A 14,726-nucleotide genomic window follows, 5' to 3' on the forward strand; every position below is an offset into this window, starting at 1 on the left:
TATCGCGGGGACGGAGCACACCATTGCGTGGCACCCGCGGTCCAGTGATATTCTGAGTGCTTGATGCAAATGTGCCGCTCCAAGCAGCCGGATTAGCTAAATGTTTCGGTGGCAGTTCCGTGCTGACTGATGTGCTGTCGCTGCCGCAAGAAGGAAGGCGGGGAGGGTTGGCTGAGTCAAAGACCGTGTAATCGGGTTGGCCCTGGCAACTAATATACCAAACAGAGTAAGCCTGCCGTTTCTGATAAAGGCCACAAGCTCAGATCGTGATCTCGAGGGTCTTTGTCACTGCAGCTGCAGGGCACTAGAAACACCTCGCCAGTGGGCTCTCGATAGTGTCATGTTCCCGTGAGATCCAAGGCATCAAACCTACTGCCGTCGCTTCATGGCTAACCGCATATAGTAGACATCCATCCTGTTTTGGTCTTCTTTTTCTGCCGAAACTTGCGTGTAGTAATGTCCGATTGTTACGGCATGTGGTTGCGGTAATGATTGTATGCAATCAATCCAAATCCCGCGTGGGAGTTTTCTCAGACTCTGTGCAACCGGGTAAAGGGGTTACCGCGATCTGAAGGCCCTCTTCACCACCCGAGTTTTCGTCGTGCTCATGTGCGCGTGACCATCTCGATGAAGGCGAGGCTCTTCAGCCAGCTAGCCACGAGGCCTATTTTCTAGTTTTTGAGACCTTTTCCTAATGGCCCTGGCGTTGAACCAACAGTACGTCCCCTATCAAAATGAGGCATATTCATTGCATCTGATTCGGAGAGGATTCCGAAAAGAGCGGGGAAGAAACACCTTCGGTGTTGGACATGGTGGAAAGTCCCGCGGCGGGAAGTCATCTCCGACGTTGCGATCCCAAAAGCACCTTCAACTCATGTTTGCCGTCGAATCATAGTGTCCGCATCCCCATGCCGTCCAAGATGGAGCCACTGCGCGATATAATGGTTGCGACGTTTGCACGACCAGCGCGATGCACCCTACATGCGGCTCCGTGGAGACCAACACGATCGTGACTGTAACCTGTGAAAATATCGCTTAAAGCGGCAGAGTTCGAGCTTTCCTGAAGTTGCAAGGACAGGTGTCAAGGAGACGAGCGCGCAATGCCATTTCGGAATTGCTTAGCAGCATAGTACAGAGTACATGGGATTCCGTTCTTCAACCGGCGTTTGCCCGCAGACGAGGGTGCACCTGGGTAGCGCACCGGCTTCTGCTGCATTGGTCGGCACTGCCATTTCTGGTATGTTTCCTGATCTTGAATTCGCACGAGTAGACCGGCACCGATGCCTTGCATCCTCTCTGAGGTCATCGCAATCATGCAGTCCTAATCACCGAGGAGTGGACGAGAGCGTCCTTCTGTGGTCACGGTGGGCTGCCCCATGCGTGCAGAGGTTGTTGACAAAGCTCCCCACGTCGATTTCTTCTGCGTCTTCTGGAAGCATGCTCAATGGAGTATCTGTCACGAGAGTAACTGGAGGATGACCAAAGGCAGTGGTAGCGTCCAGCGCTTGAATGAAACAAGTAATCGATGAGGTGTTCAAGAGTTGGCCGGCTGATAGAGGGTACTGAGCGAAGCCCTGCACAGTGAATCATGTGCATGTCTCGACTGATCAGCGGGCTTGCCTTATCCTGGTCGCAAGCGTATGCCTACTGAGAGCGAAAGAGCACGACGAGGGGGGCGGAATTGCGGTTTCGATATCTGGAGGCCGCCTTAAGGTCCAGAACTCTGCATGCTCAAGTCATCGTAGGACGTAAGAGCATGATTGGTAGTTGGCGCCCAGTGCGAGCCCGGCAAAGTGGTCGGAATGCGTAGACAGTGCGTGGACAATGCCTTACTCATCGCTTGGTGAAAGCGTTTAACCGAAACGGGTGGTGCCGGCGGACTGAGTACCTTCGCAGAACAATTACCCGTCAGCAAGGAATAGTACGCATCCTGCTTGGTTCCTGAGCGTTGTAGCCGCATGTTACAGCCGGGTTGTCGTGGTTGTGGTTGTGGTTGTACTCGTACTGTGTACTGATTGAGTGCCCGCGGAACAAAATTCAAGAGCGCGGAGATGGTGAAGGGAGAGGCGGCTGCTACGTCATGGATCTTGCACGTGCCCAGCCTCCGTTCTCAGTTTCAGTTGTTCCGGCGCGAGCAGGTCTCCGGGCACGCCTAAACTCCCGAATCTGGGGAAGACCACGCCTAAGCCTGCTCTTCTGTAGCTCGTCCTCGTCCTCGTACATTTCTTGCACTGCGGCATGAGATCACCTGCTCGAAAATTGCCAATTATTGGGCATCGGGTCGGAACATTCGTCCAGCTGGATCGTCGGCCGCCTAATCGAGCCTCCGGAGACGCATTACGACGCCCTGCAGGCTTACCTCACGACTGCCCATTCCGTCGCCTGCGCTCTCAGCATCAACCCTGCACCGCCAAAGCCGCGCTCCATCCGTCTCTTCCGACTTTGGCTTGCGAAGACGGACGATACTGCGAATACGACGTGCGCAGCAGGTCGCTTAGTCGGCCGGTTCGGGTCATTACTCTGACCCCTGCAACCCATTGTCGCAACACACTCGCAACACGCTAACTTCCATTCATCCTGGATAGCAGGCCCACACTCCGGTTATTCAATTCCACCTCATTCCTCTATCACAGATATATTCTCCCATCCCATCCCTCTTCGCCATCCAGCCCTCTCCCAACAATCAACCGACAGAAGCCAAGCACCATATCGACAAAGCCTGACATCAGTATCGACACCCCAATCCAACGCTCAAAGCATGCCTGCCGCCATGGTGCCAACTTCCTCCAACCCCGCTATCCACGCCTACAAGGTGTATCATCTCTCTCAAACCAAGCTCGACAAGGAATGCAGACGCCAAACCCCAGACTTGCACCGCATTGTTCTGCATGCCTCGATCGTCGACAACGTGCGCCGCTGGTCTCGCGACCTGGCCACTCCATCCGAGACCGTGGTCGTTGACTCCGACTCGGACACGGACAGCGACCCCTTCGACGACTCGGCCTCTTCAGAAGATGAAGCCGACGACGCCGTTGCCATCTTTGACATCGAAGTCGATGACAACACCATCATCGAGGAGCAAACTCAGGCTTCGGGCAAAATCACCTACCAAGTGCAACATGTCGAGAAGCAGCATTCCAAGTCCTCGCCGGCGGCCCCCAAACGCCGAGCTCCGGAGCCACCAAAGAAGCACGAGATGAAGTCCCAAGCCTGGAAGCAGAACCGTCCCGTAACTGTGCGGGAGACGGCCATCGAAGTGGACGGCGAAGATTGAACGACCGGGCTGCTTCTGGCTCCTATTTGACGATCATGGACTTTTACGACGACTTGATACCCCACAAGTAAATGCATAAGCGACAACGCTACGACTTATCACGAACACTGGCATCAACTCTCGCTGCCGCTGCTGTACAACACAGTCGCGGACTCCAGTTGAGGTTGACGCTACGGAGTCCACCACCGACGCGGCGGCCGAGACGAGTCAGAGAAGAACGGAAGAAGAAGAAGAGCGAGAGAAGCTCGCCACAAGAGGACCACGCAAAGGCCACCGAGCTGAACGCCACGCCACGCTTCACACGAGATCCCAACGGTCCTCCACCGCCGCCCTCAGTAGTCGTGGCTTTGATAGCCAGCCTGGGGAACGCAATTGTGGGAACGTCACTGGTATTTTGCAGAGGCTGGACTTCGCCATCGCCGGAATCTTTACGGTCTAATCACGGTGGTATAGAGGGGAGACCTGAATTGAGGATGATGAAATGTACTGTACAACACACTGCTATGGAGATGAACCTCGCGACAAGGACGGAGAAGGGGACGGGGACGGGGACGGAGACGGATTGGATACGCCATCACACGGCATTACTCTCCCTCGGGATCGAGCTTTCTCTATTCGTGTACACAGTACCCATTCCACTGTAATCCTAGTATTGCATCTTGTTGACTGAACCATCAAATCCAAACTCCAAACCCATAACCAGACACAAACCGGAAAAACTAACCATCCGTTTTCAATCTTCAGCCCATCTCTCGCCATCGTCTACAGCCACGAGGCACACATAGGTTCTCTCCACCGCACATGGTACTCTATTCCGTATGCAACCCACGGCTTTGCCTCCATGCAGATCTGATCAAGTACGAGTAATGATGATGCAGGGACGCAGGCCAGTGGATCACGGCGGATATTCTCATCCGCCGATCACTACTTATGCACTCCGTCCACACATACGGAGTACAGAATACGACTAAGTGGTACACGAGTACGGAGTACCCTCTACCAAAACTAAGCTCGTTCGGACATCCATCTCGCAGCATCCCGACCGTCGTCCTTTCAAGTTAACCGTTACTATCCTTACTACTATCCCCTCTGCTTAATTACCACGTAGAAATCCTTACTACTCGTACGCAGTCGGCGCGGTCCTGGTAGGAGTATGTTCTCCGTACTCCGTACTCCACACCCCTACCCACGCTCACAACCTTGGAACGATGCTCCGCCCCCATGATCCAACCGCTGCGGCTGATCGCCATGATATCGCCACCACCAGCGGGCCATCCATTGATTGATGGATTGATCCCGATCGATCAACGCTTGGTGTTATGGCTGTACCTTTCTTTCCTTGGTACGAGTAAGTACTAGGCCTGGGTGGGCACGGTGGGCACGGTGGGCTTAGGTGCCTCGTAACGTCATTGACATTGTATCTTTTAGAGTACGAGGACTCGATGCTGATTCTTCCTATCCTTCTTCTTCCCTGGTTCTTCATTTCGTTTTCCGACGCCGAGTCGTGACTTCCGGGTCTTTGGGAGGGGTGCTTGCTTTCTTGTATGCTTGCTCGCTTGCTCGCTCTGTTTCGTAGGATGTGCGACTCTCTTAGAAGACGCGATGAAACCATCGTGCAGAGGAGATGAGATGGGATGAGATGGGATGGTCGGGATGGATACGTGAGATATTGCGAATCCCACTTGATAGTCGAAGTCATGGCCCAATACGTATGGGCGAGGAATGACTCTATGAGTATACGAAGGGGCGAGCATGACAAGGAACTGTCTGAGAGTAAGGCAGCCTTTCCCGTTTTCTGTTTTGGCACTTCTCGTGCACCGATTGTAGGCAGAGCGAGGGTTGTAGAAGCATGTGTACTAGTAATATCATTTCTGTAGAGGCTTGCTGGAGATCTTGACACCTTGGGTGTGCCGCACACTAGACCAAACGCTTTGAGAGACCTTGACCGGCAGTTTCCTCCCTTTCAGTCTTTGATCGATAAGCCAGAGCCCGACCACGAACTCCTCCCGATTGAGGGTCTTTACATCAGGCTGTGCGACAAGGTCCCAGATTTCTTCCAGCGCGTCCTTGGGTAGTCGACTCCGTTCCCAGATATCCCGTACCACAACATTAACCACAAGGTCACTCGCAGGCGTGCCGTCTCTCCTGTGCTCGTGGTCGACATTTTCGAGGTCATAATCCAACAATAGACCCCTGTTGGCGGCCCAAACACCTTCGTACCGTTTCCTTTCACGCTCGGTCACCTTGTCCCGCCATCTTCTGCGATCCCCTTCGTGGTGCATATTAGGGTGACGCCGCCAATGTTTCCGGCCACGTTTCTTCTCGTCGTACGGTTCATCCCGTTCGGGAGAGGAGCGCAACGTTTGCCTCATAGGCTTCGCTGGTAGCGGCTTTAGTTTGGGCGTACGCGACCCAGCGTCACTCCGCATCCCAGGCATGTGCATCAAGTGCTTTCCGCTTTGGAAAGCGCCAACCGATTGTGATCGCCGACGAGGTACAGGCGGTGGCACTTTCTTTGGCGCGGGAGATGCGCCCCGAGAGCCGGTGTGTGAAACTGCTAAGGAGCCGGCAACCATAGCGTCTGCCAGAGCGCTCGCCGTCATGGTGGGCCGGGGGTCTTGGTTGGGGGTATTGTGACCTGTAGCATGGGCTGCCTCTCGTGCTGTGATAGCCGCACGTTGGGGATGAACCGGGACAGGTGCTGGTAGGGCTTTCTGGGGCCAGTCCGGCGCGGAACGTCCGTTGTCGCTTTCTGAGTCAGTCAATGGAGGGGTTACTTTGACCCGGGGTGCAGAGGACCCGCTATGTGTTTGAGGAGATGTGCTAAGATATCGAGCCACTGGTGCAGCGGGGCTGCTTTCCTGGGATGTCGACAGAGCCCGCTTCCTGGCTTCCAAACTGGCAGCATTCCTAGTTGCTGTGACTGCGGCGGTGGTGCCTGAGGCAGAAGCAGAAGCAGAAGGGCTTGGAGCCGAAGACGATTGTGCTGGGGGAAGGGCAAGATGGGAAAGATAGCTCCGGTTGTTCCTCTGCTTGTCTCCTGTTGCAGTTTGGACCTGGGGCGGCGCTGTTGTCATAGAGGCCTTCGCCCCAGCCAAAGCAGCCGCACTCTGTTGAAGGGACTGCAAAGCCTCGCTATTGCTGCTCGTGCTCATACCCCGACCTCGACTCTGGGATGGATCTCGTCGCGCAAGATAAGACCCCTGATCTTTCTGGAGCTCTGGCCTGCGGACTGGGCTCGTCTTGGCAGAAGCAGCAACGGCAGCAACAGCGGATGTGGAGCGGGGGGCGTGTGGGCGGAACTCAGGCTTGGGAGGTGATAAGGAGCTGGGTCCGTCGACTGCGACAGGCAGTCTTTCTGTTGTCAAGGCTCGGCCACGTGCGGATAGAGAGGCTTCCTGAGGGAGAGGGAGAGGAAGAGGGGCATGCTGCTGAGGCTGCTGAGGCTTCTGTTGTTGTTGTTGTTGCTGCTGCTGCTTCCGTGTCGAGGCAGCGGTAGCCGCGAGCAGGGCTCCTGCAGACGCAGACGGATTATGTGATGCGGAGGGGGTAGGTACAGAAGGTTTCAACGGGGCGGGTCGGAATGCCAAAGAGGCACCCTGCAGGGCGGGCGAGGGCAGTGGAGAGACTCCAGCAGCCGCGACATTGTGTTGCTGTCGGATGAAGGAGGGCTTGGGCGCCACAGGAGGACGCCGTGCCTGCTTCTCACTCATCAATCCATGGACACCAGGTCGACGAAGACAGGGTGCCGCATCACCATAGAACAAAGTCCACGTCAAGCGAATGAGGGAGGTTCAGTGCATGAGTAACGGGCTCATCACATCTGAATCACTCCAACATCAAGACAGGGTTCAAAAGCATGTTGCAAAACGAATGGTAGACGAGAAAGCATCGAGTGTATGACCGGACCAACAGGAACAGGAGAACGGCACGGAGCTGAGGTGAAGCATCGTCAGCGTTCAGCTCGCTGCTGCCTTCTATCACGTGACTTCGTGTCGCGTTTCAATCTTGCGTCACTTTCTGTGGTAGGCAGCGACATGCGAGATTGGCCGATGACTACGGTACCAAATGAGCACTGATCGTACGGGCCTCTCTTAGGAATTGCGATGCTGAGATTGTCGTCTTTTCAAGGCTACCCCCATGTGAACATTGTTCAGCCTGTCTGTTCTCATGAACAGCTGTTCAGGCCAGTCGATCCAAGCTGACCTGCCAGAGTCCCATCATGTCCGAGGACGACAGCCAGTACGGCTTTTCTCAGCGCTCAAATGCACCTCGAAGCCGCGAAGACATCGAGAGACAACTTGATGAGGAGTATCCAAATCGCCCGCGCAACCATGGCAAATCACGTCCCTTTCACAGCCTCTTCCAGGAGCTCTTCGATCCTCTGCTCGACCTGAGGAACAAGCCGAAAGTGGCCGTGGTCAACCGGAGGAAAGTAGGTCCAGATGGACAATCTAACAAGTCCCCGTCCGAGAGACGCAGAGATTTGATCGAGCGCTACATCAGTCGTTGGCGAAGAGAGGTCGGACCTGACTTCTTCCCTGCCCTTCGTCTCATCATCCCGGACAAGGACCGTGAGCGAGGCGTGTACGGCCTCAAAGAGAAGATCATCGCCAAGTTGCTGATCAAGATTATGAAAATTGACAAGAACTCCGAGGATGGCTACAACCTTCTGAACTGGAAGAACCCTGGCCAAACAAACACGTCTCACACGGCGGGCAATTTTGCCGCACGATGTCACGATGCACTTTCCAAACGACCAATGCGCACTAAAGTGGGTGATATGACCATCGACGAAGTCAATGAGATGCTGGACGAATTGTCCGCAGCCCCGAAAGAGGAGGACCAGCTTCCAATCCTAGCCGAGTTCTACAAGCGCATGAACGCCGAAGAGCTGAAGTGGCTCATTCAAATCATTCTCAAGGAGATGAAAGTGGGCGCCACCGAGAGGACATTCTTTGCTCTCTGGCACCCCGATGCAGAGAGCCTGTTCAACGTCTCCAGCAACCTCCGAAGAGTATGCTGGGAGCTGTACGATCCCAATGTACGTCTCGACGGTGATGAAGCCGGGGTGGCTCTGATGCAGTGTTTCCAACCGATGCTAGCACTTTCCAAGCAAGAACCGCTCAAGAAGGTTGTCGAGGCACTACGGCCAACACCGGAAGACCCCGAATTCTGGATAGAAGAGAAACTGGATGGCGAGCGAATGCAGATGCACATGGTGACCGATGAGACCCACCCGGGCGGCAAGCGCTTCCAGTTCTGGTCGCGTAAGGCCAAGGACTATACCTACCTCTATGGCAGCGGTTTCCAGGATCCAAATGGAGCATTGACTCAATCAATCAAGAATTGTTTCAGAGATGGTGTCGATAACATCATTCTCGATGGTGAAATGATCACTTGGGATCCAAACGAGAAGGCACCGGTACCGTTTGGGACTTTGAAAACGGCTGCTCTTGCAGAACAGCGCAATCCCTTCGCTCAGGGTCACAGACCGGTCTTCAGAATCTTTGACATACTCTTGCTGAACGGCCAACCCCTCACTCGTTATGAGCTAAGGGACCGTCGCAAAGCCCTTGCAGCCTCAATCAATAGCGCGCCCGAACGTTTTGAAATCCACGACTACGTAGTCGCCACTAAAGTGGAAGAAGTAGAGGACCTTCTCCGCCAAGTAGTCGCAGAGGCATCTGAAGGACTGGTGCTGAAGAATCCACGGTCCATGTACCTTCTAGATGACCGATCAGGCGACTGGCAAAAGGTGAAGCCCGAGTACATGGAGGGATTCGGAGAAGACCTTGACTGCGTAATCCTGGGAGGATACTACGGATCTGGGAAACGTGGAGGGTTCTTGTCAAGCTTTCTCTGTGGCCTGCGCGCTTCGAGGCAAGATCTAGAGGTCGCTAGTCAACAACAAAGCCAGAGCCAGAGCCAGAGCCAGAGTCAGAGTCAACATCAACGCCGCAAAGGCTCGACTCACAATCTGGGCGGCAATGCTCCACCTTCGCAGCGACAGCGACACTCCCAAGCTGAAAACCAATCCCAGTCCCAATCGCAGTCCCAGGCACTGGTTCCAGACTCTCAGCCGGCGCAATTTGAGGAGGACGGCCCAGTCGAAAACTTTACCACTTTCTTCAAGGTTGGTGGAGGCATGACCGCCAACGACTATGCAGCAATCCGCCATGCCACAGACGGAAAATGGCATCGCTGGGACTCTCGTCGCCCAGCTGCAGCAGATTACATTGACCAGGGAGATCTCAGCAAATTGGCAGAGAAGCCCGACATGTGGATTAAGCCTTCAGACTCGGTCGTCGTGCAAGTCAAGGCCGCACAAGTCACGGCGAGTACTGACTACGGCTTTGGCTACACGCTTCGGTTCCCACGGTTCGTGAGGATCAGAAGAGATAGAGACTGGACGACCGCACTATCAGTCAACGAGTTTGCAGATCTCAGAGCCAAAGCGCAAGACAGGGAGGAGGAAAAGAAATTGGAAGTCGACCAGAAGCGCAAAGACAAGCGTAAGGCTCGTGCTGGCGGGTACGCAAGCCGGAAGAGACCTCTCACCGTGGCGGGATACAACGCCAGAGACGTGAACGCTGCCAAGCTACCAGAGGGTCCGCAAGGCAATGTCTTCGAAGGACTGACTTTCTACATCATGACCGAGTCCTCTCTGCCAGGAGATCGCAAGAAATCCAAACTCGAGTTGGAAGGCCTTGTAAAAGCCAACGGTGGCAGAATCGTCCAGCAAGCCACGCCCACATCCGACGACCAGGATCCTGTGATATGCGTGGCGGCGCGTCGCACCGTTAAGGTCGCAAGTCTGGAGAAGCACGGCCAAAAGGAAATCATCAAGCCTATCTGGATCTTCGACTGTCTTGACCAGGCAAACCGGGACTTTGCGCTGGGGTTCGCAGACCAGATGGTCGTGCCGTTCGAACCGGAGAGACATTTGTTTTTCGTGCCTGAGGAGATGAAGGACCGGTTTGAGGGTAATGTGGATGAATACGGCGACAGCTACGCTCGCGACACAAGTGAAGACGAGCTCAGGGAAATCATGAACAAGATGGGCAGCGTCGACATCGAGGAAGACGAAGAGAAGCGCATCCCCGATCTATTTGGCGACGACTTCCTCAACATGAGAGGATTCCTCTTTCGCGGTATGGTCTTCTACTTCGATGTGGATGAGGATGTCCCCAGGAAGACCGCACGCGAAGCGAGAGCAGCAGCAGCACAGTCGATGAAGTCCAACGCGACTTCCATGCCAGGAGAAGACAACGAAGCCTTCGCGGAAAACGACAGCTCTTCACGCCTGACGACGATGTCTTTAAAAGCGATTGCGAAATTCGCCGGCGCAGAAGTCCTCTCGTCTGAGCACGGCATGCTCGCCTCCGTGCCGCCGAAGCTGAAACCAAGGATAACGCATATTATCGCGCATCGTGCCTCCGAGTTGTCTACCCTAAGAAAAGAGGTGTCGAGATGGAACGCCCGGAAGATCCCCAGGATAGTGACTAGGGAGTGGATTGAAGTCTGTTGGAAAGATGGAACCCGCGTCGATGAGGAAGCATATGTTGGTTATTAAGTCCATCCGAACGAGCGTGAGGCGAGGGGGGCGAGGTGGGGGAGACGAAGCGAGCGAAACGATGCTCAACGAGAGCAACATGGTGAACCAAAATGCCTCGTCTATACATTACATTTCCAGATCCCAGTATCGATACCGAGACATGTACCAATACAGATAACTAGATACTTATTAAATCTAGTATCAAATACAAGCACACCAATATAACATGATCTGTGGCCTTCTCGTCGTTGAAGTGACAGTCCTCCAGTCGTACATGCTTGACCGTTACATGCATTGCATTCGATCTCCCATCAGGCAGTACAAGGAACTGTCAATACACATGATCTACCTAGATACCTAGGCATAGGTATGTAAATAATTAGAAAGCTCGGGTAAGCAGGACAAGGGAGGACGACGGTCATTACTACGGTATGAAGTACGGAGTATATCCGAATATATTGTGTACCTCATTGCGTACCGTGCTTTGTATAGGTACTATACCGTATACCGCATATATACCCCCGTACCGGCTACGTATCTACCTTAGGGACCTACCTTGTAGACCCTACCGCGCGTCGAGTCAATCCGGCGTGGGCTTTCGAGTTTTCACCACGTTTGACGAGATACTCTTCAGTAGGTACTGTAAGTAGTAGGTAAGGTTTCGGAGGTCGATTCAGGTGTTACGGCATGAGTGTTCGAAGACATGGACGTGAACATGAAGATGGACATGGACTGTTTGTTGTCCAGCTCGCTTTCATGAGTGTACATACCTTTTACACATCAGACACTCAAGCCTAGGCAGCTCCGATTGGAATGTTGTGAACACTGTAATTTACACCTTTCGTTCTACTCTATCTGCCATTCCTCAGGGCTGTCGCTCAAAGCTGGGACGTCTTGGGACATCGTTCCCATGTTGTCGAATGTAATATGTCACACAGATAAATCCAAAGAGTCGTCGATCGACCAAGTTGCCCACCTTTGCTCTCCGCTCGGCCGTGACCTCTTCTTTCCTTGCTGATCGGTCTTGTCGCCCTCGTCGACGGCCGGTAGCCATAACTTTGCCCGTCCAGGAGCATCGTCCGCCAACTTCCCGTTCTTGCGCATGTTCATCTCGCACACGAACACGCGCAGGAAATCGCGGTTTTCTCGGGGTTCCCTCGGTCTCGGTTGTCCTTGGTCGATGCCGTGCTCGGGGTCCGCCCAGAGAGTCTGGGCAGCGCGGAATTTGTTCGATGGCGTGCCGTCGGGTTCGAGCCAGGTTGGTGGGGAGGAGGCATGGGCCGTGCGGATGGTGGAGGGTATACAAGTTGCTAGCGGAACCAACGGGGGAAGTTGCGAAGTTGCGCTTGCATATGACGGGAAAGGCGCCCTCTCGTTTGTGGGAGACGGAGAGCGCTGCGTCTGGTATTTCCTTTTGATTTTGAGTTTCGGTCTGCTTTCGGCTTTGGGAACCTGGGCTGGTGAAGGTTTCTCGTCGACCCAGAAATGCAGCTGAGCCGGTGAGTCGAGGGCCACAACAGTATGGGGATTGAGATAGCGTCGGAGAGCTGCAGAGGGAGGTTCGTCTGAGGGCGGAGGTCGTCGATCGTCGGTCAATGAAGGTCTGAATTCGAAGACGGATGTTACCAGGAAATCATCGGGTTGTACCAATGGAGGGGTAGTAGCGATATTGGACACGGTTTGCGCGGCCGATTTCAACGCCCTCAACGACGCTGTCAGGCTCGATTTGAAGGAGCTTTGTGTTTTCTTCAGTGGCATCGGTCTCCGTCTCAGTTGTGACGGCGGTGAAATGGTCAGGTCGGGTGTCGATGTTCCGCTGAAGTGGTCCTCCTCGTCCATTGGCAGTAGCGGGTGTTCGTTGCTACAGTCTTCGGAACTCGCCATTTGCCGGAGTCGATGATCCGACGGAGACCTGACAGTTGCGGGGGAAATACTGCTGAAGTCGTCGGCCGAAGACAGCGAAGGCATGGATTCAGCCGAGAGAGATCGCGCGGATAGTATGCCAGCGTCGAGACCTTCACTGCCCACTATCATTTGTCCCTCCACCAGGCCGTCGATGGTGCCAAATAGCCCCTCGAACTGCGGATTTGTCCAACTCCCCGACAGACTCCCCTCATGGCTTGACTGGACATCATCGCGCAGAAGTTTGCTGAAATCCGCCACGTAGTCAACATTGGGCAACCGCTGACTTGGTCGCTGCTTGGGTTTCCTTCGTATGGGAATCGTCGTTGCGGAAAGGACATCCTGAGCCGATTGTTTCCTCCTCGGGACAGGCTGCGATCGCAACACTGGACTCGATGTCGGGGGCTGTAATGAGGAAGGGCCGGGTCGTCGAGGGTTAAGCTGGACCCGCGGTTCCGTCCTCGAGGGGATCTTGACAGGGTCGGAAGTCGGTCTGTGAAGAGCAGCGGCGCGTTCCTGGGAGAGACTCTGCGACAGCGCCGACTGGGCCGGTGGTGACCGAGAACGAGAGTCCCGTGCCCTCCTCTTCGCAAAGTTGTCCTTCTCTTTCTCTGTGAAATCAATCTGCTGTTGCCTTTGCGCCAAGGGATTGTGGCCAAAGGAGCGAGGGACCATCATCATGGCGGCGTTGGGACAGGACCGATGGATGAGGAGGCGCCTGATGTCAGGTTCGACCTTCAACTCAGCATCTCAAGAAAGAAGCCGGAGCCCGAGCGGCATGCCTGGTTCGAGCGAGCGTGGGATGTTCGAGCGACCGGCCGGCTCGCAAAGCCGGGTCAAGGCCTCTAAACAGACAATTGAAGCTGAGGCAGCAAAACAACAACGACGAGAACAGTGAAGATGGAAAGTGTGGCATGACGAGCCAGCCGTCCTGACACTAGGAGATGGATTCCAGCGGTTGTTGTTAGCTAATGATTGTGTTGGTAACATGTTGTCAGTGTCAGGCACTTTGTCCAGCAGGGCAGCACACGACTGACTGACCCCCTGGGCTGAGAGATAAGGTCGCCCAGCATATCCGGCAGTGCCCATTGGCCACAACCGGGAGTCGGTCCAGCTGGGTGGGATGCACTCGTGGGCGATGACGAGTCTCCAGGCATCCCTAGCCAGTGCCCAAACCCACCGCGGCCACTAACATTTCTCGCTCCGACCCCTGCCTGATGCCCTGGGCTTTTCTTTTGGCTCGATCCGGAGGCCCTGCGTCCCCCTTGTGCGTGCTCCCGGCCTGCCCTTTTAGGCAACATCATCCAGCCCTCACTCCGTAGGAATGACAGCTCTCTCACAGCTCTTATATTTGGCATTATTCATCCAGAATGACGCACGACGTTTTTCGCGAGCCAAAATCAATTTCTATTGACCATCGAGGAGTCCGCTGTTTTCACGCTTCTTGGGACACTTCGCCGATCGACCGCGGACGCCTCAGTACAGCCCTCGTACCTGGCAAACATGCGTATTATTCTCTCGACGAAAGCAACCTCTGGGCTTCCGTTTTCTGTGAGTAACGAGATCCCTGGCTCCAATCTCTGCTGCGGATTTGCTGCCAGGCAATAATGGTACGTACCGAGGCACCTACGGAGGTATTTTCTATCCCCGTTCGAGGCACGCAGTCTTTTTCTAGAACGTGACTTCATCGCCCCGTCTGGTACGAGGTACCCGCAGGACCGCTGCAATGGATCGCTCATGATAAGCGATTGGCAAGCGGAGTTTTGGTCGAGTAATGCTTATTTTGTTCGCTGGCACGCTGGGCACATGGAAGCGGATTATGCCGACCGGTCGTAATTTTTCCCGAGGGATATTCATGCAAGGCACGGTTTCAGAGGAAATGACCTTCCCACGATGAGACAAAAGGCTCGAGCACGTTGAATCAAGAAGAAGAAGGTTCTGTCACCTGTCACGGCTTTCTGTCGTCCGATGAAGCGGTGACGTCGACGTCGA

At 54.5% G+C, this 14,726-nt stretch overlaps 4 protein-coding genes across 4 annotated transcripts; 2 read left to right on the plus strand and 2 right to left on the minus strand.

The window, feature by feature from the left end:
- Nucleotides 1-2,770: 2,770 nt before the first annotated feature.
- G647_07765 (uncharacterized protein) lies at nt 2,771-3,274 on the plus strand (the record flags this gene model as incomplete). The annotated part of the gene is made up of 1 exon (XM_008732077.1): nt 2,771-3,274. One exon carries the CDS (start codon nt 2,771-2,773, stop codon nt 3,272-3,274), a length of 504 nt encoding a protein of 167 aa, XP_008730299.1.
- Nucleotides 3,275-5,139: 1,865 nt separating this feature from the next.
- G647_07766 (uncharacterized protein) lies at nt 5,140-6,987 on the minus strand (the record flags this gene model as incomplete). The annotated part of the gene is made up of 1 exon (XM_008732078.1): nt 5,140-6,987. One exon carries the CDS (start codon nt 6,985-6,987, stop codon nt 5,140-5,142), a length of 1,848 nt encoding a protein of 615 aa, XP_008730300.1.
- Nucleotides 6,988-7,496: 509 nt separating this feature from the next.
- G647_07767 (uncharacterized protein) lies at nt 7,497-10,850 on the plus strand (the record flags this gene model as incomplete). The annotated part of the gene is made up of 1 exon (XM_008732079.1): nt 7,497-10,850. The coding sequence occupies one exon, from the start codon at nt 7,497-7,499 to the stop codon at nt 10,848-10,850; it is 3,354 nt and encodes a 1,117-aa protein (XP_008730301.1).
- A 912-nt stretch (nt 10,851-11,762) lies between these two features.
- On the minus strand, nt 11,763-13,415 carry G647_07768 (uncharacterized protein; the record flags this gene model as incomplete). The annotated part of the gene is made up of 1 exon (XM_008732080.1): nt 11,763-13,415. One exon carries the CDS (start codon nt 13,413-13,415, stop codon nt 11,763-11,765), a length of 1,653 nt encoding a protein of 550 aa, XP_008730302.1.
- Nucleotides 13,416-14,726: the final 1,311 nt, after the last annotated feature.

The sequence above is a fragment of the Cladophialophora carrionii genome, assembly GCF_000365165.1.
Source record: "Cladophialophora carrionii CBS 160.54 unplaced genomic scaffold supercont1.6, whole genome shotgun sequence".
Taxonomy (NCBI): domain Eukaryota; kingdom Fungi; phylum Ascomycota; class Eurotiomycetes; order Chaetothyriales; family Herpotrichiellaceae; genus Cladophialophora; species Cladophialophora carrionii.